The sequence below is a fragment of the Xyrauchen texanus genome, chromosome 43 (genome assembly GCF_025860055.1).
Source record: "Xyrauchen texanus isolate HMW12.3.18 chromosome 43, RBS_HiC_50CHRs, whole genome shotgun sequence".
NCBI lineage: Eukaryota > Metazoa > Chordata > Actinopteri > Cypriniformes > Catostomidae > Xyrauchen > Xyrauchen texanus.
In genome coordinates, this window is record NC_068318.1 from 11,088,861 (window position 1) to 11,112,327 (window position 23,467).

Here is a 23,467-nt window from a genome sequence, read left to right on the forward strand (position 1 = left end):
TATGTTTGGACCACTGTTTGGCAGACATGGAACAATCAGTACTTCGATTTATAATTTATAGTATAATTTTATTTTACATGGTTGGCTGATTGGATGATGCTGGCCATTACTTTGAATCAGAATTATTTTATGCTAATTCATGACTGGTAAAATGCTTTTGCAATATATATATTTTTTTATTTTATAGTTTTTTTTATTTGTGCTTTTCCCTATAGACATTTTTCCAAAGCAGCAGAAAATCAGCTGTAATGTCTGTAACATCTCAAACACAAACAACCAACACTCCTGGAAACAAACAATTTGATAAAAAAAAAAAAAAAAGATTTCTATAGACTTGGAATTGTTTAAAATGTCACAATTTAGTCTCAATGTCCAAACATGTAGACATAAATTTAGGAAAACTATTAGCTCTAGAATATTATTATTTGCATATTTATTAGGTGCTACTAGTTACAAATCAAAAAGGGAAATGGAAAATGCACACAGCAGTCACGCTCCGGTCTCGGAAGGTTAAAAATAAAACGCTAAAGGTAATTTAGCTAAATTCTCACCCAAACCTATTTGCCTTCAGAGCACTTGGAATTTGATGCACGAGTCACATTTTGCATCCTAAAGCTTTAAGAATCAAATTTTCCTTGATATTTTGACATAAGACATCATTGTATTTTAAAAAATATACTGTAAGTTTCAGAACTATATACCGCCATACTGCCAAGCCCTTCTACTGATGACAGATTGGTTTTAAAATCAAAATGATAATTTCTCAATTTTTCCATGCAACCTCACTAATGACATGAAAATATCATTGCACAAACCACATGCCTCGTTTGAAAGTCCAAGTTTGAATGATTTTGGACAAGGAATCTTCGCTGGGGATATGGCCCAGAGTGACGCTCATTTACCTAGTTCAATGGCAAAAGTACCACATATGCGTTAAATCCCTCTCTGCCAACTTTCGTGGGACACTCTTTTCACACCAGTTTCTGACAGGTGGAAGAACTCTAAACTGACAGCTGACTAAAGCAAACAGCTGTCCTACCACACACACTCTTGTTTGGTCACTTAAGCTCAACTGTGATAAACACGGACACAGACAGAGCCTGAGAAATCAGGGCCTTCTTCACACAATGGATATCTTGTTCCTACTTCTGCAAGAATTCAGTCACTTTCAAACTAGAGATGCCTTGTGGATTAGCACATGAGAAGTGCTAGCGAAGTTACAAATAATAATAATAATAATAATAATAATAATCATCATCATCGTGTGGCACGTTCTTCACAAGTCTCAAACAGAAACCAGGCCTACACACTGAACAACACATACCCAGCTTTCATGACAATTCTAAGCCAATCAAAACATGGTATTCAGGGCCATAACAGTCATAACCCATTGACATCGCTTGTTATTTACATCCCAAACAATTTACTGCATGTGCATGATGACGTTTTGGCCTTACATTTTCCTGGAAGACAAAGCAGCTGAGGAGTGCGGTGGCCTGTTCTGCCGTCAGATCGTTGAACAGCCCATTAAACACCATCTCTGTCAGCAGCAACTCATCAGCACTGAAAATACACAGGCACAACCACTAGTGTTAAAAACAAGGGTCATTTGAAAGCAGTAGTGCATTCAAATTGTGGCTAAATTGCATTGCATTTAAATGCATTTGGTACTTGTTAAATTTTTCCGAGAGCTCTACATTATGTAAAAGTGCAGAAGTTTTAGCACCTCATGCTAAAGGAATAGTTGAACCAAAAAAAATAAAAAATAGTAATTGACCTTATTTAACCTAGATTGACCCTCAAATGACAATTTTCATTCCAGAAATCAGAAGTTTACATACACCAACTACATTTAAACTCAGTTTTTCACAATTCCTGACATTTAATCTTAGGAAACATTGCCTGTCTTAGGTCAGTTAGAATTGCTACTTTATTTTAAGAATGTGAAATGTTAGAATAATAGAGAATGATTTATTTCAGCTTTTATTTCTTTCATCACATTCCCAGTGGGTCAGAAGCTTACATACACTTTGTTAGTATTTGGTATTGCTGCCTTTAAATTGTTTAACTTGGGTCAAACATTTTGGGTAGCATTCCACGAGCTTCTCACAATAAGTTGCTGGAATTTTGGCTCATTCCTCCAGACAGAACTGGTGTAACCGAGTCAGGTTTTAAGGCCTCCTTGCTCGTACACACTTTTTCAGTTCAGTCCACAAATTTTTTTATCAAATTGAGGTCAGGGCTTTGTGATGGCCACTCCAATACCTATACTTTGTTGTTCTTAAGCCATTTTGCCACAACTTGAGGGATGGGGTATTTGTCTACTTGGAAGACCCATTTGCAACCAAGCTTTAACTTCCTGTCTGATGTCTTGCTTCAATATATTCATATAAATTTTCCTTATGATTATATAATTAACATATTTTGTAAAGTGCACCAGTCCCTCCTGCAGCAAAGCACTCCCACATCATGATGGTACCACCCCAATGCATCACGGATGGGATGGTGTTCTTCAGCTTGCATGCCTCACCCTTTTTCCTCACATAACGATGGTCATTATGGCCAAACAGTTCAATTTTTGTTTCATTAGACCAGAGTACATTTCTCCAAAAAGTAAGATCATTGTCCCATATGCACTTGCAAACTGTAACTGTAGTTTTTTTTTTTTTTTAATGGCAGTTTCGGAGCAGTTGCTTCTTCCTTGCTGAGCAGCCTTTCAGGTTATGTGGATATAGGACTTGTTTTACTGTGGATATAGATACTTGTCTACCTGTTTCCCCAGCATCTTCACAGGGTGCTTTGCTGTTGTTCTGGGATTGATTTGCACTTTTGCAATTCATCTCTAGGAGACAGTATGGGTTTCCTTCATGAGCGGTATAATGGCTGAGTGGTCCCATTGTGTTTATACTTGCGTACTATAGTTTGTACAGATGAAAGTGGTGCCGTTTGGAAATTGCTCCCAAAGATGAATCAGATTTGTCCAAAAAAAATAAAACATTGAGGTCTTGGCTGATTTCTTTTGATTTTCCCATGATGTCAAGCAAAGCGCACAGAGTTTGAAGGTAGGTCTTAAAATACATCCACAGGTACACCTCCAATTCAGTACACATCCTATCAGAAGCTAATTGGATAATTGTCTAAAGGCTTGACATAATTTTCTAGAATTTTCCAAGCTGCTTAAAGGCACAGTTAACTTGGTGAATGTAAACTTCTGACCCACTGGAATTGTGATTATAGTCAATTAAAAGTGAAACAATCTGTCTGTAAACAATTGTTGGAAAAATGATGTGTGTCATTCACAAAGTAGATTTCTTAAATTACTTACCAAAACTATAGTTTGCTAATATTAAATCTGTGGATTGGTTAAACATTTTTTTTAATGACTTCAACCTAAGTGTATGTAAACTCCTGACTTCAACTGTATATGCATTGTGTTAAAATTGAATTATCATCTTGAACAAGGTTTTTCGCTGAAGTAGAGTTGGATTTTAAAAGAGACAGAACACCGTACTGCTACAGAACTGCAACATGTGCTTTCCTTGGGTAGCTCTACCTGCTGATCTCACAGGCCACACGGCCTTTCACCTCGATGACATCAGAGGAAGTGGCAAATCCCAGGCGCCTCAGCACGCGCTTCCTGCACTTCAGCTCATCCATCTGTAGCACAGTACGAGCTCTCTTCAATTCACGCTTTGCCGTTTTAATGTTGCCTGCAATCTGAAACACACACAAGCATCTCACCCATGAGAACAGACATGAATATACATATTACTTTTACAATAAGATGTGCTATAATGCAATTCGCACAACACACATTTTGATATAATGTAAACTTCACAGAATGTACATTTCTAAAAAGCACGTTCCAGGAAGAAACATCAAAATAGCGTTATTCTGAACACCTGTTGCATGCTCTGTTTACAAAATGTCCTTTGAGGTTCCCACAATCAAATTTAATTTGTAAAAATACACTAATGAAAAAAATATTATATTGGCTTTTGTTCTCTTTATTGAAATACATAACTATCATTATTCATAATAACATCACTGAATTATAACACCTTATTACAATGGTGCCATCTAGCGGTCTGACACTTTTTAGTAATAACCGCACATCCACGTATCACACAGCTCACCAACAGAACTCTGATGCAAACCAGAGGTGGATTTCAGCTGTTCACAGCTATTTCTGATCACATAATTTCAAGGCTCATCAATGCTTCCCATGTTTTGAGTCAAAGTTTGTACATCTAATAAAATTCGACAGTAATTTGCTGCAAATTCACCTGTCACTTGGTAGAAGCTAGCTAATTTAGGCAAATTAATAATAAGATCCAAATTATTCAATTCAGGGCACTAGACTTATAATAAAAAGATTGTAAAAAAAAAAAAAGTAAAATGGCTGTTTTTAAGTTGCCAATTTACAGATGGTTAGATGGTGATTCAGAAGCATGAATTTGATTGTGAATCAGATATCATGGATAGCGCTGTGTTGATAACATGCAGTGACCTCAATGCAACAGATAGGGCACAAAGCAGTGCAAAAAAAACAACAACTGGGGTATTCTAAAGGTTTAACTTAATAACGCCGCCTCAAGATATCTGACTAAATTAGCCAAAGGAGACTAGATTACATTTATTTTCGCAATAATGTTTTTCACATTTGCAACCAATTTAGTCTCAGTCTGTAGCCCTGAAAAACGAGTTCACTCTCAATGTGGATAAACGTTGTTTTGTGCTGTGAATTATTGGCTACAGAGACATTTAAAAGCCAGTTGGAAACCAATAGTAAATTTCACTGTTAAGTTTAAAGAACAATTTTGTTTACTTTCATATGATGAACAATTTGGTACAGTATTGAGTCTTATTGTATTAGTTATGATAATTATGGGTTGTCATGAAGGTTTAGTTCTGGGTTAGTTGCAAGAGATTAACTTTGTAGTACAGGACTCGTGTTAGGGTCTAATCTGGTTTGGAGGGACAGCCCAATAACCATTTTGAATCTCACCCATTTCATTCCATTACACACACTGAAAGATAAATATAACCCACGTACATGACTGCAGGGACCGCATTAAACAAACTGCTTATCCCCTTAATACCATTGCACAATACGAGCAACTATGAGGCCCTAATCAGAGTTTCATTGTTGTTTTTGATCTGAGCACCTATTATTCACTCATTCTCAAGCCAGTTTCCCACCTTTGTTTGGTCCGAGTGGACATACAAGATTTCAGTTGAAGGAAACGCCACCCACCCCATCAAGTGCACTAAACAACAGAGCCATATTTCATATGACATTTGTGACTCCTGTGCTGAACAGCAAAATACATATATGAAAATAAATGACATTTTCAGTGCATTCAGAAAGTATTCAGAGCCCTTAATTTTTTTCCACATTTTGTTGTTGCAGCCTTATGCTAAAAAGCTTAAAAATTTTTTGTTTTACATCAATTTACAATCCATACCACATATTGACACAGCAAAAACCAGATTTCTGATAACTGCAAATTAATTAAAAACAGAAAACCAAAATATCAAACTGACTCAAGTATATAATTGAATTGTAAATCATGAACTACACAATTCCGCTGTGACTTTTGCATGTTCTAACACATTCTTAAAGGCCTAGTTCACCCATTTACTCAAATTTCATTTTGTATTCTGCTTAGGTAAGTCACAGGGATTTGAAACACCATGATGGTGATGCTGTGAACAATCCCTTTAAGCATGACACCCAAAATGAGTCAGGTTTAAAGCTGAGAGAGATGGAGCTCACCAGTGCTTTCTTTTCACACAGGGTGTAGACGACCTCCAGATTGGGATCGCTGTGCAGGGGGTGTGTGTACATCCTGTGCTCGAATGCCTCCACCTTCTGAACAACCTTCTTTAGCCCTGGATCCTTGATTCCCATGTCATCTATGGGATCCAGCAGCGGAACACCATCTGGGAAACGCTTCTGCACCTCCTGGGAACCAGACACCAGAGCAATTGTCAGCATTTATCTTTAAAACCTTTTGAACAATTATACGGCTATCATTAAACACCTTTCATTAAGAGTCAAACAGAAAAAAAAAAAAAAAAAAAAAAAGAGTTGAGTGGCCACACCTAGAGAATAGCATTCGTATTAATTGAGATTAAGTAGGTGAAGTGTAAATGAATTGTCAAGGGTTCAAGATTAACAAGATTTAGCTTGGAATGCAACAAGTATACTGCCTACTATAATAGTTGAATAGTTTGCAATAAGCAACATTAAAAGTTTCAAACCATAACTTGCTACAGTGCAGTCAAATGACCTCGCTACATTGCATGTTTATTACAGCTAGTGTTGTCTAGGGGCTTTTTAATGAATTTTTTGGTAAATGTTTTTTTTACTTTCGATAGTCGTTTCATACATTACACAGGAAATGGAACAAATACAGAGTCCAATGCAATGTACACAGGTTACTGCATTTTTCAACAAATATAGCAGAGCGAATTCAGTTAAATTGAACCATTTGTGGGCAGTCATATCACATGTTAAAAAGTGGCCTCAATTTACCTGAATTCACATTAGGTCATACTGATTTTCGAAGAGAAATACTGTGCACTGTGCACAGTATAAGCTACATAATTATTATTATTTAATTTTTTTTTTAATCTAATTAATTACACGATGTGCAAATAAATAAAATGAATCGCATATATTTACTGCGAAAGACCCCCAAATAGAAGTACATTTGAATAATTAAAATAATTCTTAAATATTAAAATTTAAATACTAACATCACATACTGCGGCAACAGACAATGTAAGCATTTAGACAATTCAAAAAGTGTCCAAGTCAAAATATTGTTTGTTTTGATTCACATAACTGAACATAAGCCTCTTACAGGCCTACTTCCCACTGCTCCATTTTTACTTGTTGGTCTATGGACTATTATATGTTGGTATTTTAGGACTATGTACCAAGTTAAACATATTTTGAAACACGTCTGGAGACTCCTCTGAGCGCAAAAGCATGTCTGTGGAAGGATGAACTTCTCGCTCACTGGTTTGATGCGTCGTGTTGCCTGTACAGCTGACGTGCTGATTGCCCCCTACTGCATCAAGGTGGTAAACCAAGCAGTCCTTATGGAATTTACGTACAGGTCGGGGGCATGTTTAACTGTTAATTTTTTTTTATGTGATATGTTTTATGTAATTAATCATACAAAATTAATACGTTTAATCGTCAGACATGAAAAAAAAAAAAACAAACAAACCACTGTGTGTGTGTGTGTGCATTTGTGTATGCTGACCTGTATGGATTTGAGCATGCTCTGTCTGTTGTCGTATGGTCGCAGGTCTTTAGGGATGTACAGACGGACAGAGCTGATGGAGGTAACGAGATGCAACATCACAGGAACAACCTGATCAACAACCAAACAGATCTGATTGGAGGATTTTTATATATTTGCATGAAGAAATTCACATCATGGCAAGGCCTGGGCAATACAGAACAACTAAAATAGAATAGTCAATATACATCTCAGTATTTATATATTTGCTCTTAAATAGCTGAAGTGTGTAATATTTTCCAATCAGATATTCATTCAAAAAAGTACATTACTGTATTTAGCATAAAATATTTGCAAAATCACATTAATCACCAATAAATTACATTAACAATTATGTGAATTTCTTGAATCTTGGGTTTAATTTAAATCTTGTTCATTTCTTCTGTTTTTCATTAAACGAACACCAGAAATATTGTTTAATCTTTTTCATTTATATGAAACAATAGAATATGTAGTAATAAACAGCAATATTTACCCACATGTATTTTTACTTCAAAATAAAATATTGCCATTTTGGTTTATGTTGGACACAAATGAGTTTTGAACCAATTTATTGATATAGTGTGAACTGATTGACGGACGGACTCTAAATGCAGTTTTTACTACTGATACGTTATTAAATTATCTTTGTCTAAAGGTTCTCATACTCATCACAAGACAAGGAAACATTGTGAAACTTTTGACAGTCTTTAGGAAACTTAATGTGCAAATAAAAAGCGCATGCTATTCATAATTTTAATATTTACAACATTACTTATTTTACAAAAATAATCTAATATATTGTGAATATTCAATATTAAACACATAGCCCAGGGCTAGTCATGGCCATATATGACCAAAAGCATAATGAGAAGCCTGTGGATCAGTCACACACTGAGCATTACAGCAGGAGATATAAAGCAGGAGTTTAAGAGTCCACAGAGATGAGGAAGAAAAACAAGAGGCTTCAGCTAAAGTCATCCAGCCTTGAACCACTGGAGCTCCATCTATATCCCTTAACGCTTTGGGATAGAGGTCAGGAGAGGAGAAAGTGGCAAACACTGTCATAACAGCTGAATCAATGTGCTTTTGTGCTGCATGTGTGGCATAGAAGACAAATTTCTCTACAGGAGATTAAGCTTGGAGAATGTAATATGTGCCAGTAGTCTAAGCTTCAGCCAAATGCAATCTGTTTAAAATTCAGCTGATGGAGAATGTTTTTCCATGTTCCGTGTGTGTGTGTATACATATAAATATATATATTTATTAGGCCTATGCCGTTTATGGTTATATTAAAAGGAATAGTTTTATAATAGACTTTCTTTTGCTAAACACAAATAAGATTTTTAGACAAATATCTCCACTCTGTAGGTCCATACAATGCATGTGAATGATTGCATGTTAATGACTGCATAAATAAATGCAGCATAAAAGCAATTAATAAGACTCCAGTGATATAATCCATCTAAAGCAATCTAGTTGATATTGGGTGACAACAGCCCAAAATTAAGCTCCTTTTTCACTTCTTGTCAGCAGTCTCCGTGGCGATAATGACATCTAGCTCGATTAAACTTCCTAGCGCCATCAAGCCCTCTGTGCATGCGTCATGCACTAGGGAGTGTAATCGAGCATGGCAAGATGGAAAGGGGAAAAGTAGTTAAATTTGATCTGTTTTCAGCCAAAATCAATTCAGTTACCTCTTGAAGACATGGATTAAACCACTGGATTTGTGTGGATTACTTTTATGCTTCATGTATGTGCTTTTTGCAGCTTCAATGTTTTGATCACCATTCACTTGCATTGTATGGACCTACAGAGCTGAAAATTTCTCCTAAAAATCTCAATTTGTGTTCAACAGAAGAAAGGAAGAGATGTGTATGTATGCTTTAATGACATGTAAGAATTATAAACAGCAAGTAATTTCTCAATTCACCCGCCAATGATAGGGGAGGCAAACTTGTCTCACCTGCATCTCGCCCTTTTCTCCTGGGCCTGCGGGTTTGGCTACCTCTGTGGCCGCATTCTTCAAACTGTCTTTACTGCAGTTGACCAGAACTTCAACCACATACAAAGGATCAAGCTCACCAGTGCCAGCCTATAAAAAATAACATATTTTTAATATACATTTCAGTTGAGTACTTCATTAATTGAAATTGTGGTGTAATAAAATAAAAATCAGAAGTAAACACAAAAATAAAAAAAATTCCAATGATACCTTGACATTTGATTTCTTTGAGAAATTGACAGCTACTCCCCAACCAAAATCCAAATCTTCTTTTTTTACCTGGAAGCAAGCGACAAGCCAAGAGAGTGAATTTCAGTTGATGCCTTGGGACCTTCAGTGATGCTTTGGTTTAACCAAAATGTGCAGTGATGACTATACTGTAGTTTTATTTTAATGTAATAGCCATTACAAGTTTTAAATTTACATTTAGCAGATGCTTTTATCCAATGTGACTTACAAATGTGTGACACATAGCAAGAAATGTGTCCTATAAATTTTAACAACATCTGCAGTATAGGACTGCCAAGTTCTCACAGTGGCTGGATTAGTAAAGAAACAAGCACAGAAGAAAGAGACAGAGAAGACATTTAATTTTTGTACATTAAGTGTAGGTTAAATGCAGGTTATGTGCAGTAGTGCACTTAAGTTTTAGAGTTGTTTTTTTTTTTCACAAGCTCGTGTTTTTAAGGCTTATTTTTTGTGTGTGTATCACATATACACACACAAAAATAAGCCTTAAAAACAGCTTGTGTGTGTGTGTGTGATATATATATATATATATATATATATATATATATATATATATATAAAATCACTTCATATTAGCAGCACATTCAAGAGCATTCGCCTCTGAGACACTGAATAGATATTGGACAGTTAACATTTTACTATGGTGTCTGTAGAGGCTTTAAACCCATAATTACAATAATAGGCCTAGAACAGAATAACACGAAACATATCAAATGTTGGATAATATTTAAATAGCTGCTGTATTTGTCACTTTAAGGGGCATTTCTGCCCTGAGCCTGCCCCTGGACTACACCTTTTAACAAAACTATTTGTGGCTTAATCTAGATTAAACATGACCTGTATTTGCATAAAAGTAATTTACCCTGACTAGTCTGCCTGGCTGCATGAAAGGAAGGCAGTATCTCGGTTTGTGAATATAATCCTCAATCTCTTTGCCTAGTTTGGCCAGCTGCTGGCGGATCTTGTAGTAGGTCACCACGCTCTCTTCATTAGGAATTCGAATGGAATTGTACTCCTCCTCCATCTTTTTCATCTCTGGGAGAAACACAGAAAGAAAATTAAAAAAGATGGGGGAGAGAGAGAAAGATCAAAAAGATGGCAAAAAGATCCCAAAGCTACATGCCATGCTGCCGAACTAATGATTAAAAAAATAAAAATAGCAATTTTAAAGGGATCGTTCAATGGGTGTGTTACGTTTGGTTACGAGACGTGTGAGAACAAGAAGCAGTGGAATGTAGCGCACAAGTCATGTGATTTAGGTTTATGGTCCTTTTTTATCCTACAGTTCCGGATCACTTTATGCTTTCCTTGAGGAAAAAAGAAAAGTGCTGCGAGTGTGTCAAACGTTCTCCTTTTGTGTTGCACAGAAGATAGACTTATGGGTTCGAAATCACATGACGGTGAGCTAATAAATAACAGAATTTTTGGTTCAACTATTGCTTTAACTAAATGAGAACGGTTCCAGTTCTTACTCTCCAGGACGCCTGGCACGGCTCTGTAGTGCTGGAACTGGTAGAAGGATTTCTCCAGCATGTACTCCGGGTTGATCTCCTCCACACGCAGCAGATTCAACACCATGTTGTATGTCAGATGGAATGCACTGTTCAAAGGATCAGCAGAACCCTAAACGTACAAAGAAATAAAATCAAGAAAGGTGTGCCACAGAAAGGAACAACAAAAATCTGTAAGTGTATGGTACAAATCAAACAATTCACTGACAGCCACTTCTTCAGAAAGACAGAAGTGACATCAGCTTTGGGTGAAAACAGACCAAAATATATCTCCTTTTTCACTGTACATCTTGCCACGATCATGATTTCAAGCTCAATTACACTTCCTAGTGTTTGACGCATGCGCAGAGCACTAGATGATGCTAGGAAGCGTAAACGAGCTTAAAATCATGATTGCCAAGAAACATGCTGATGTAAAGATTTAAAGTGAAAAAGGAGTTTTATTTTGGTCTGTTCTCACCCAAAACTGATTAGATCGCTTCAGAAGACATGGATTGAACCACTGGAGTCTTTTATGCTGACTTTGAGCTTTTTGGAGCTTACAAGTTGTCACCGTTCACTTGTATTACATGGACCTACAGAGCTGAGATATTCTTCTAAAAATCTTTGTTCTACAGAAGAAAGAAAGTCATACACATCTGTGATGGCATGAGGGAGAGTAGATAAGAGAATTCAAATTTTTGGGGTGTACTGTTCCTCTAAGCAGCGGTCAAAATAAAAGTGCATTAATATCTTAATTTGATATTGGCATCAAAATACAAACATAGCAAACATATTGTGAATATCCCAAATATTGCTCAGCCTTATGCAAAAGACAGATTGTCGTCTTTATACTTTTTTACTATCTTGGCAACTAGAATGTGCACTTGAAAGCTTGTTCTACCACATTTAGATGAACATCACTTTCCCAACAATTTACACAAATAATAAAAACATCAGCCACTGAAGCCTTTTTTAAACACATGAAAACAACTGACCACAACTATGTTAAGAGCAAGCAATCCACACAAATTCAGTGCTCTGTCTATTAATCAACAGGTATTGCAACACAGAGTACAAGCCCACGAAGGGTCAGAGGAGAAAAATGAGAAGACGTCACTTGACGTGCCAGCCAATTCATTTTAGTGACATGGCGTTCCCGGTATTCTCTTGGACACTATACAAAACAACCAAGATAAACTACAATTCCAATTCAGTCGGGAGGACGTTGAGCAAGACTTTAATAAACCCCAAGCAGAGAGGAGATGTGGCAATGCAAGCCTGGATGGGAGGGGGGAAAATCAGGCATCAACAAGGATAAATCCTGGTAGGCAGGCGTGAGAGAACGCTAGAGATTATAGATTTTAACAAGAGCTCTTATAGACGTTGAAGAGTGTATTCATGAATAAATGCATGGGGCAGTCCCATTATAGAGGGTTCCAAGGCTTAGAGGGTGTTAAGGTGTTTAGGATCAGTGGGTTTGTACGTCAGAGTGTGTTGGTAGTCACCTAAACTAATCGTGTGGGTGCTTAAATTCACTGAAAGCTATTTAAAAGGTGCACTCTGTAATGTTTTCCCCATTAAAAATGTTTTACACCAAAATAAATTGTAATTTTGAAACATGTATAAAATCATGACCACTCACATGAGATGAGGACTCTAGTCAGTTTATTTTATTCTACATGGGGCAGGGGCACCCTCGTTGGGGCTGCCATCTCAGAATCCCATGCTCAGCTGAAATCTACTTGCTTAATCTCAGTGACTGTCTTGTTACTGAACACTTTCACTCTTGGTCTAATTTAATCATAGCTGATTGTGAGAATTTCTACAACTTCAATCTGTAATAAAAACTATCGCTTTTGAATGATGCTGCATCCACACCACTAGGTGTCACCAAGTCCAATATGACACGAACATAAGTTACTGAGTGCACCTTTAAGAGTGTAATATTTTCGATGTTAAAATAGGTTATCCTATCTGAGAATAAAGCTAAGGGTGTGATTTCTGCACACAACTAAATGGAACTGCCAAAATAATAATTCTTTTCACTTTGCCACAGAGCCACATGTTTCGGGAAAGAAATTAAATCAATCTACGAATTGTCAACTGAGCAGGGAAACTAAATTAGAATTTTTACCTTAAATATTACACAATGAATACATATAAACCATACAGCACAATGTTAAATATCGCAAAGAACATTCTTGACTGTTAAAAAAAAAAAAAAAAAGAGCATTCCATTTTAAACTAATGTGCATAGAATAAACAAGTAAATGTATAAGTTTTAATTTGTTCATATTCTCAACTGTTTTGACTAATCTCACAAGCATAATAACGGTCACCCCACAGTGTTTTTTCTTCATTACAGTTAAATGAACAGTAATAATATTCCCACATAGCAGTGCTATTCGGCTGGAGGTAAAGCGGCTCAGGCTATGAGGGGCTGTTCAAACAAGAGGGCATGCAACAAAGCGCACTAACAGAAGCGAGGATCTCGAGACGCACATTTTTTTTAATCAAACTACTTTTCTAACAAAACGTTTTAAAACCCATTGCTTAATTTGAAAAAAGCTGATAAGAGAGCAAAATGCAATTGCCAAAAACCTCCCATCTACAGTGCGGTTGTTCACACCGAATGCTTTTGCAACCAACCAGTTTATTAATCATTCAGCATCCGTGCAGGAGCACTGTTTTTTTTATTTTTTTTTTAGATAGTGTCAAGATTTTTTTTTTAATAAATTCAACCTCTTCCTCGCTTTCTGTTAAACAATATTTGTTGTACTGCGTTTATCCTTGTTAGTGCAAGAACATGATTGGTCTGAATTTATCAGTGCTTGGCACACATCCAAAATTTGAATGAAGTTTTAGCATTCGAATGTGCATTTTAGGAATTTTCGAATTTCTCATTTTAATTTGTCCGCACTACCATGAATGGCTTTAAGTTGTATACCATGTCGAATTGGAATTTTTTTAAACACAGAAAAAAAACAAAACAACAAATCACACTTTTTGAAGTCATATTCGCAACAGTTTTCCAAAGCCAAAGCACGTGGCGAGAGTTAATTTTGGATCCTGAACTATGATTAAAGCAAAATATAGTTGCTTATCTGTTACAGGAACGTAAAAAAAAAAGAAAAAAAAAAAAAGAAAACGTATGGATTTTTTTCCTTTGAAATCACCCCATGTCCACATCTTGGACCCCGCCTTGGAGGCAAATATTAAAATAAACAAACCTCTCAGGATTTAGCCACGCATGGTCACGCTCTCAAACTCGAATTATGATTATATACAAAGTGCTTAGAAGCTTTAAAGTATGACGCAGCCTGTGCTTCAGTGCTTTACCTTCAGTAACTGTTTGCCCACAGCGGGGCTCATCTTCTCATCCACCATGAATATGACGATTCCTCTCTCGTCCATTCCTCTTCTGCCAGCACGTCCTGACATCTGGATGTATTCTCCAGAGGTGATCTAATGTGAAGGGCAAAAGAAATTTATTTACTGAAGGGGTTGGCACCAAAACAAAGAACAAGACGCAACAAATAAGCAAAGTAAAGCGCATGTGTGTGAGTGAGATTGAGCTAGCTAACCATACCACACAACTCAATCCACAAGACCGTAAAAAAAAGCCCAAAAAACTTGTCATGTTATGTTCTGTTATGAGACACGGGATAACCAAATGCTGTTTGGTGTAACTGACATTAAACCATTGACCTGACTTTCATACATTTGACTGATTCGCAATGAAAACCTACTTAAATTTCATCCTCTGCCAAACAAAGCTATTGTATGAGTTTAGAAGTCATTATTAGAGTCATACAGACAACTTTTCTACTTTAATGGTGCTATTTTGGAAATATAATAATGTAAAACTGTTCTAGACAGGTGATGCTGGGGTGGAGGGGGGTTTCAGTTAGAAAACCCTCTACTGTGCTGCAGTAAGACCAATTTGAGACAAAGGGAGAACCCTAGTTGATTGGCTAACAGATTACAAGTCTAAGGATAATTTAGCTTGTTCCATGTAGTTTCATGACTGAACTTATTTTGCTTTGCTAGTGAAAATAGCTCCAAATGAACCCAAAGCAGGATCAACAATTGTATGTTGCACAGTAATACACAGGCAGACAGCAGTAAGTGGTATGACACAAATAGTAAAGCAACCCAGCACTGTTATATTAAATAGCCATATTCTCATGTCACATCCAAACGAATACATTTTCTGTTGAAAACTCAGTTTTCCATTTGTTAACGTGGCTGCTTTACAAAATATGCTGTAATAGAGAGCATTCAGTTTTCGGTGGAGGAAACTGCAGTTCCAATGTGAATGAGAGGTGCAGACATTGGTAAATCAATCAATGCTTCTTTTTAACCTAGAATGCATTAATGTGGACATGGTCTTCGAATACTGCTTAAAGATGAAAAAGACCGGAACTAACTGATGCATTAGCATTTTTCTGACCATGTATGCTTTATCTTAAAAACAAAAGGGTGGATTTGGTCTTCCTCAGTTTAAATACAGTTGCAAAACGATTCAGCACGGCAGAACACACTGCTGGAGAATTGAACTGCACTAAAGCCATAAACAAAGCGTGCAGTGTCTATATCCTATGGCCTTTTACAAGATCTGGATGCTACATCAACAGACTCCATCAGAATGGCCTGGGGAGGGAAACTGGGGATGGAAATCTCAGAGGAGATATAAGAAGCCTGTTTGGACGATAGTCATCATCGCTCAATCAATGCAAAGCACAACTTGATCTGTTTAAAGTGGTTCACAGGCTACACTTCTCTCCAGATAAATTACATATGATTGTTCCCTAAGTATCATTGCTGTGTAGCACATGCCTTGAGAAGGGGTCACTGTCTCAACAGTTTTTCTTGTGTCAAAGTGCGCTGTCATTCTGGGGCCTTGTATTTGGGTTTATGTCAAAAGCATTCCACAGGGAGGTTGCAGTAAACCCTCTTAAAGTTCTGTTTGGGACTGTAAAACCAGAAAGCTCATATAGCAGACTTTCACTGCACTTCATGTACAATATTAGGCTTTTCTTTTCTCCCTTTTCTTTTACTAATACACTGTAAAGATTTGGACAGGTTGCATACATGTCACTCAAGCCAACAGTACACTTGTGTATATTTTCTTTTCTTTTTTGTCATTTCTATGAGGTTGCTTTCCCCTTTCAATGTAACGGCATTGTAATTGCTTGTGTCCAACAGTTTTATTTGTGTTGTCAGTTTATTAAAAACAATAATAAAAAAAAAAAAAAAAAAAAACTTTATCTTCTGCATTTCTTACAATTGATTTTGTTAAAGGTGCATTCAGTAATTTTGGGATAGTTAAAAAGGTTTTACACATTAACAAATGAATTGTGTTTTTGGGAAGAGTGATCTGAATAGTGTACACTCACAGATGAAGACTGTACTCATAATAGTTTTCTATAAAAAGTGTTTATTATACATAGTGTGGGTCACCCCCTTCAATATGTTTCGCCAAGTTGAAATTACATGGTCTGCTGCGTTTCACTAAATGTCGAAGAAAAAAATCCTCACGCTCATTGGCTGCCGCCTACTTAGAAACACGTGTTTATGCGAAAAGCGAAAATGACACAATGGACCACACTTATGTATCGTCATTTAGAAGTAGCGGTCCTCAGGGGTTGCGTTAACCGAAAATTCTCTGTCATTTATTGATTTTTTGAAAGATTGATCGAAAATTTCAAATGCTGTCCGTCATTTTGACAGAAAAAAAAATACGAAAACATTTTCACCTAGTGCATCAGTTTTGACTTCACTGTCTCTCACACACACACTCCCACTGAGTGTATGCATCCTGTTTATTGCCTGGTATAAAGCGTATTAACAGGTGTCATCACCATTAACACCTGGTACTATGTGTCTCTTTTGACCAATTGTGTTCGGATTTCGAGGAGAGATCTGAATATTTGACTGCATATCAGTCATTACGTTAATGTGTTACTGCATGATCAGGGTGTCACTTTATTAATAAAGTACAAAAACAAGATCAAATAATTTCAGCCAAATACTTGCATTTAAATGCAAACATTAGCCTACGTTTAGAGCAGAATTGCCAGTTAGAGTACCTGCATTAGAGCTTAAGAGATGCGTGTGCTTCTCATCAGTGACTTTATTGTTATAGGCTATGGAATGTAGCACTTATCAAATGAAAACAAGTATGATGGATAAAAATAGACCATGAAGGAAATTCTACAACTCAGTCCGACAAAGTGGTGGATACATTTTATTTCTAGCGCACCTTCTGGCTGTAATGCCGAAGAAGCGCAAAAGGTCAGAAGATGACAGAAAGAACGGCAAAGACAAGGTGGAAACATTTGATGGAGAAAAACACGAGTGGTGATGTCGATGTTGCTTCTTTTTTGTTGGACAGTTAAGACATTATTAATTGTTTAGATCACACTATAAAATAGTATAAGTGGAATTTACAGAAAACTCATACAAGTTTCCCTCATACTTTTTAGTCAACGCATGTTAGTAATGGACAGTTTTCATCTATGTTTACAAACGCATCCAGAAAGCAATGTGTAATTTTATTTTCTTTGTTATCACAGCTATAGTAAGGGGGGGCCCATCTACCTCCACCTCTAAGAAATGGAATACATCTTCATTCGTTTAGTAGCTTGGCACAGCGATTGTTGTGTATACCATGATGTTGGTTTGCTTGGGAACTAAATTAGTTCTTCAAATACAGCATTCATGGAAATGCTAAATTTGATCATCAAAAACAATTCTAATCTTTACTTTACCATGACATTCTGTATCACTAGATAATTTAGCTTTATGTCATGCCAAGTTCTCTAATAAAGGTAATAACTGTTTTTAGAAATAATGTGAAATGTAGACAGTCTCCAAAGATTATTGATATAAGGGACAATAATGATCTGTCCTTAACTGAAGTCAGTTCGCTTGAATTGTGATGTTTGTTTTTAGGCAAAGCAATTATATTACAGTAGTAATAAATAACTAAACAAATTACCTAAAAATTTCTACATTTTCCAGATGCAAATGATATTCTGGAGGGGGCAGCAGAGAGGTTCATACTTTTCCACACCGATAGATGACAGTATAGCATCTAACACCACTGTCGTATTGCTACTTAAAGTACAGGACGAAGAGCAATGCCAACGCAAGTTAGAGAACTACTGAATTCCCCTTTAACATGCAAAATGGTGGTAAAATCACCACAAGTAGTGGTTGAAGCACCATAATCATTCTATTTGCCTTCAAAGGTCCTTCACTGGTACGACTGATTAATCACAGCTTGGCATGAACCTCAAACATTGTAGCTTGTGCTTTCAGCCTGTTCGCTTTGCAAATATTGTTTTTGCCTTGCCTGATGCAGATAACCCGTCTTAATGGTCCCCCTCCACATGACAGCACACCAAGCACTGACCTCAGATCAGTGTTATCTTCCATTAATGTCTAAAAGACCCAGAGCAGGGCTCATTGCCTGCGCTCTGTTAGCCAAAACGATGACTTTGCGTTCTTCTGGCACTCATGGATACCAGATGTTCCTTGCAAAACGTTTTAGATTGCAGCTTTCAGCGCTCCCTCACTCTGAGCTGGAGTAGAGAAGCCAAGGGCCTCTTTTATTCACAACAGCTTGAGACATTGACTCACACTCACGCAAATAACACGTGGCAAGCTGGAGGGGACTGTCGCTTGACCCCGTGTCCTCTCTGCATAATGGTGGCCGAAGAACCAAGGAAATGCATTTCAAAATCTTATTGTGAGAGGCAGGATGGAGGATGGAGTTTATTTTATTTTATTTACCCAGCGGAAGTCTTTGCCGTCAAATTTGCGTGCGCTGGTGAAGAGCACGGTTCGAGCAGGCATGTTGATTCCCATGGCGAAAGTTTCAGTAGCAAACAAGGCCTGGGGAAAGAAACAAAGACGTTAGACCAAACCATTATCACAAAGACAAATAAGAGCCATTGTAAAAATTTCAGTCGAGATAATGGTAAGATGTTTTAACTAAACTAACATCATTAGTTTAAACTAATTTTGTTTCAGTCATGAGCTAATCGAATTTCAACTACGACTCCAACATCAAATAAGGTCAAATCAAAGCTAAAGTGCTTCATCTGAACATTTTACAAGGGTCTTTCCTCTGACTTGGAATGGTTAAGAGCAGATAGATCACCTTCAGCAGTCCCTCAGAGAAAAGGATCTCAATGGTCTCTTTCAGGATGGGGAGGAGACCACCATGATGAATTCCAATCCCTCTCTTCAGCAATGGCAGGACATGCTCCACCTGTTCATAATCAAACACATCGCTTAAACAACCACACATTTTTCTAATATCAGTTTAATCGCAGTCAGCTCAGTCAGATTGGCATAGTGTAACTAATCAAAAACAGCTTAAAGGTCTAGTAACAGCAAGGTGCAATTATTCAAGACGTAAACAACATGCAAAACAAGATTTTGAAACAAAAAACAATAGTACTCAGATTTTTCATTTCTAGCTTTATTTTGGAGACAAAGCTGATTTTTCTAACATTCTGAAGTTTGTTATGTGTTCGGTCAATCATAAATTTTTCTTTTAGAGAATTCATAAAATTCAGATTTAGTGGTTTGTGCGAAAATGTAGTACTTTCGTGCTGCTTAAAGGGATAGTTCACCCAAAAATAAAAATTCTCTCATCATTTACGCCATCGCAGATGTGTGACTTTCTTCTGCTGAACACAAATGAAGATTTTTAGTAGAATATTTCAGATCTGAAGGTCCTCACAATGGAAATTAATGGATGCCAATTTTTAAGCTCCAAAATCCACTTAAGGGCAACATAAGTACTCCAGATGACTCTAATGGTTAAACCAATGTCTTCTGAAGTGAATTGATAGGTGTGGGTGAGAAACAGATTTAAGTCCTTTTTTACTATAAATTCTCATCCCTGCTTAGTCAATCTTAACTTTAACATCCTTTGGTTTTTGGTGATTCACAGTCCAAATACATATCTCCCCTACTGGGCGAAGAGGAGAATTTATGATATAAAATTACTTAAATATTGATCTTTTTCTCACCCACACCAATCATATGTCTGAACACATCAATGAATGAATGTTACATTTATATAGCGCTTTTATGACACTACACTCAAAGCACTTTACACAGTGAACAGGGGACTCTACTCAACCACCACCAGTGTGCAGCATCCACCTGGATGATGCAACGGCAGCCATAGTGCACCAGTACACTCACCATACACCAGCTATAGATGGAGATAGTGGCGTTATACAGCCAATTAACGGATGGGGATTATTAGGAAGCCATGATTGATAAGGGCCAATGGGGGGACTTTGGCCAGGACCCCTACGCTTTGAGAAGTGTCCTGGGATTTTTAATATCCACAGAGTGTCAGGACCTGTTTAACGTCTCATTCGAAAGACAGTACCTTTTTACAGTACAGTGTTCCCATCACCATACTGGGGCATTAGGACCCACACAGTCTGCAGGGTGAGCACCCCGTGCTGGGCTCCCTAATATCACTAACATGGATTTAACCACTGGAGTCATATGGATTACTTTTATGCTTCCTTTATGGAATTTGGAACTTAACATTTTTGGCACCCATTCACGACCATTGTGAGGACCTACAGAGCTGAAATATTCTTTTAAAATTAATTAAATCTTAATTAAAAAAAAAAAACATCTGAGATACCAGGAGGGTGAGTAAATCATGAGAATTTTTGGGTGAACTATCCCTTTAAGCTTTGTGCAGACAAGCAGCACAAATCTGATTGTTTGACATATCTGGCCAAAATCAATTTCGATCTTTGTAGCATGAAAAGCAGAAAAAAAAGATAGTGTACAAACTCAATACAAACCAAATTCATGTCTCGTTCGAAATACAATTTTAACCAGATTTTTGGACATGAGTTTCAGTCTGAAAGAATATATCAGATCGCTTATTTTTTTATTCCATCATTTGCGACATGTGACTGTAACATCATTACTTACAACTAATGAAGATACATCCAATATTTTTATTTTATCGGGGACAACAAATTATGCCGATGTAAATGTGTAGATATTTCCAAGTTGGCAAATGCATATGAATCCAATATATCCCCCATATTGTCTAAAGGAGAGGTCGACCGATTAATCGGCCGATTTTTTGCCTTTTTAACATAATCGGCATCAGCCAATATAAAAGTATATCAAGCAGATTATATTTGAGAGGGTTGTCACTCAATGCAGAGAAATAAGTAATAAAAAAGATACCAACGCACTATATGCTATTGAAGGACTGGCTTTGGTAAGCTCAGACATTATCAGTTCTGCTGTAGGTACTGGAGAAATTAAGAATTTATTATTGCTATAAAGAGAAATTTATATTATCTCGCCAGCCATTTCTATGTATAATAACATGAAACCATTTGACTGTGATGCAATTTAGCTATTCGCAGTTAGAGAGAGAGAGAGAGAGAGAGAGAGAGAGAGAGAGAGAGAGAGAGAGCGTCTCTCTCACGCGGTGCCACAGCGAGCACAACACGATCCAAAGATTATAAAAATAATATTTATACATAAGCCGCATTCTGTCTAGCACAACTTCCTTCCCTTCACAGCGGTGCACTGACATTTCTCCCTAAAACTCAAACTTAATGTCAGAATCAGCACGATCGCGATTGTTGTAAAAAGCAGTCTAGTTACTGTTGCTAAATTAAGAGCGCAAGAGATACCGTTCCCAAGGCGGCGAGTACTCCGAAACGGACCGCAACGAGACAAGCAAAGTATACGCTACTTTGGGTTACACAAAAATATGTCAAAACGATCAGCTTGGAGATTCACTTAAACACAGTTTATGTCTTAAATGGACGTAGTTATGGAAATAGTTGGGGAGAAAATATGCTGCATCAGGAGTCTATTAGATCTGAACTCGGTCTTAAAGGGGAAGCAGTCTAATAAACATGTGATGATTGAGCCATTACTGCGAATCAAACAACAAAAGGCAAAGAGAAAAATCACTTACAGCTCTTGAATGAATAACTTCTGCATTAATAAGCATTAATCTATCTATGATAAACTATGCAGTGTTATTTTACAATTGATTACTTTATTAGATTTCTTTTTAGACCACACCTGAACAGTAATGTTAGTAGACCTTCCTGAAATTAAATCACTGTGCCTATATAACGTTTATATTTGTGTAATATATATATATATATATAAAAAAGAACCATTAAGAATACCGTTAAAGTACCGGATCGATAAGCAGTATCGGTAAGATAGTAATACCATTAAAACCTTAACGATACCATCCCTATGACTGTGCTTCTCTTGGATGCTCTAAATATTGGATTATGTGTCTGGATTGCCCCTTAATTAAAGCTGCATTTGGATCTCAACCTTCGTGTCTCGGAGCAGTTCGTAACACCTGCTTTGTTAATTTAATATATTTGTTGTACATTATTTATACAATATGTTTTTACATTATACATTTTTAATTTAAGTGTACAAGTGCAGATCAAGTCTGCACTTGTACAGGTCAAGTGTTCAATAAATGTATTTGTTGAGAATTTTGTCTGTCTTAAGTAATTATTTATGTTATATTGTATATTCATACTCTCAAATAAAAGGTTCAAATAAGAGGTTAAAAACAAGCACATATCGGCCAAAATAATCGGCTGAACCGGATTTCAAAAGATCGGCATCGGCCTGAAAAAAACCCATATCGGTCGACCTCTAGTCTTAAGAAACTGTTCCTTTTTTATAAAGTTTTTTTTAAAGTTGCCTTAATAGTTCTTTCTGCCATGTAACGTTGTCAGAGAGAAAAAAAACATCTAATGGTCTCTTACCATTATGGGGCCTTTAGCCCATTTGTACTCTCATATAAAATACATTTAGTAAACTTCAAAGTTCAAAACTTTAAAAAATACTCTGCATGTGCTCGTGTACACACGTGCATGTGTGTGCGCAAACCCCGTTTGAGAGGAAATTTTGCAATTTTTAGGAAAGGACGGGGCTAAGGGCAACATTTGAAATATTTTTAGGTCACATTTGATTAATAGATCTACAAATAAAACTATTTAAATCTGTATAACACCTAGAAAGTCCAAAAGGGAAAAGGTCACAAAAGTTTTTCCCCTATACAAGTCAAAATTGACTCGTCAAGACAATGGAAGTGACAATTCGTTTAAATTGTCATTTCTTTTAAACAATTATATACTAAAATTAATACTCTTATTTTGTTTGTTTTCATGGTCTTGATAAAATTACAACGTTACCAAAAACTATGCAGTATTTATAACATATGTTTTTTAACCTCTCCTGGTTCAAAAATGACCTTAAGACAGGGGTGGGCAACTATTTTGGTAAAAGGGGGGGGAGGGGGGGCACATTGTATTACTTTTGAGATAAAATGTTCAGCATTGATTTGGTTTTTTATATTTTTT

General features: G+C 36.7%; 1 protein-coding gene across 1 annotated transcript in view; it reads right to left on the reverse strand.

The window, feature by feature from the left end:
• LOC127635624 (exosome RNA helicase MTR4) overlaps positions 1-23,467 on the reverse strand; it is a 43,519-nt gene that overhangs the window by 4,166 nt on the left and 15,886 nt on the right. The window contains exons 13-23 of the mRNA XM_052115778.1: positions 19,216-19,326; positions 18,846-18,947; positions 14,385-14,510; positions 11,025-11,175; positions 10,415-10,587; positions 9,514-9,582; positions 9,265-9,393; positions 7,281-7,391; positions 5,780-5,968; positions 3,554-3,717; positions 1,458-1,563 (exon numbers count right to left, since the gene is read on the reverse strand). Of these exons, the coding sequence (XP_051971738.1) occupies positions 1,458-1,563; positions 3,554-3,717; positions 5,780-5,968; positions 7,281-7,391; positions 9,265-9,393; positions 9,514-9,582; positions 10,415-10,587; positions 11,025-11,175; positions 14,385-14,510; positions 18,846-18,947; positions 19,216-19,326 (1,431 nt within the window). The remainder of the gene's footprint in view (positions 1-1,457; positions 1,564-3,553; positions 3,718-5,779; positions 5,969-7,280; positions 7,392-9,264; positions 9,394-9,513; positions 9,583-10,414; positions 10,588-11,024; positions 11,176-14,384; positions 14,511-18,845; positions 18,948-19,215; positions 19,327-23,467) is intronic.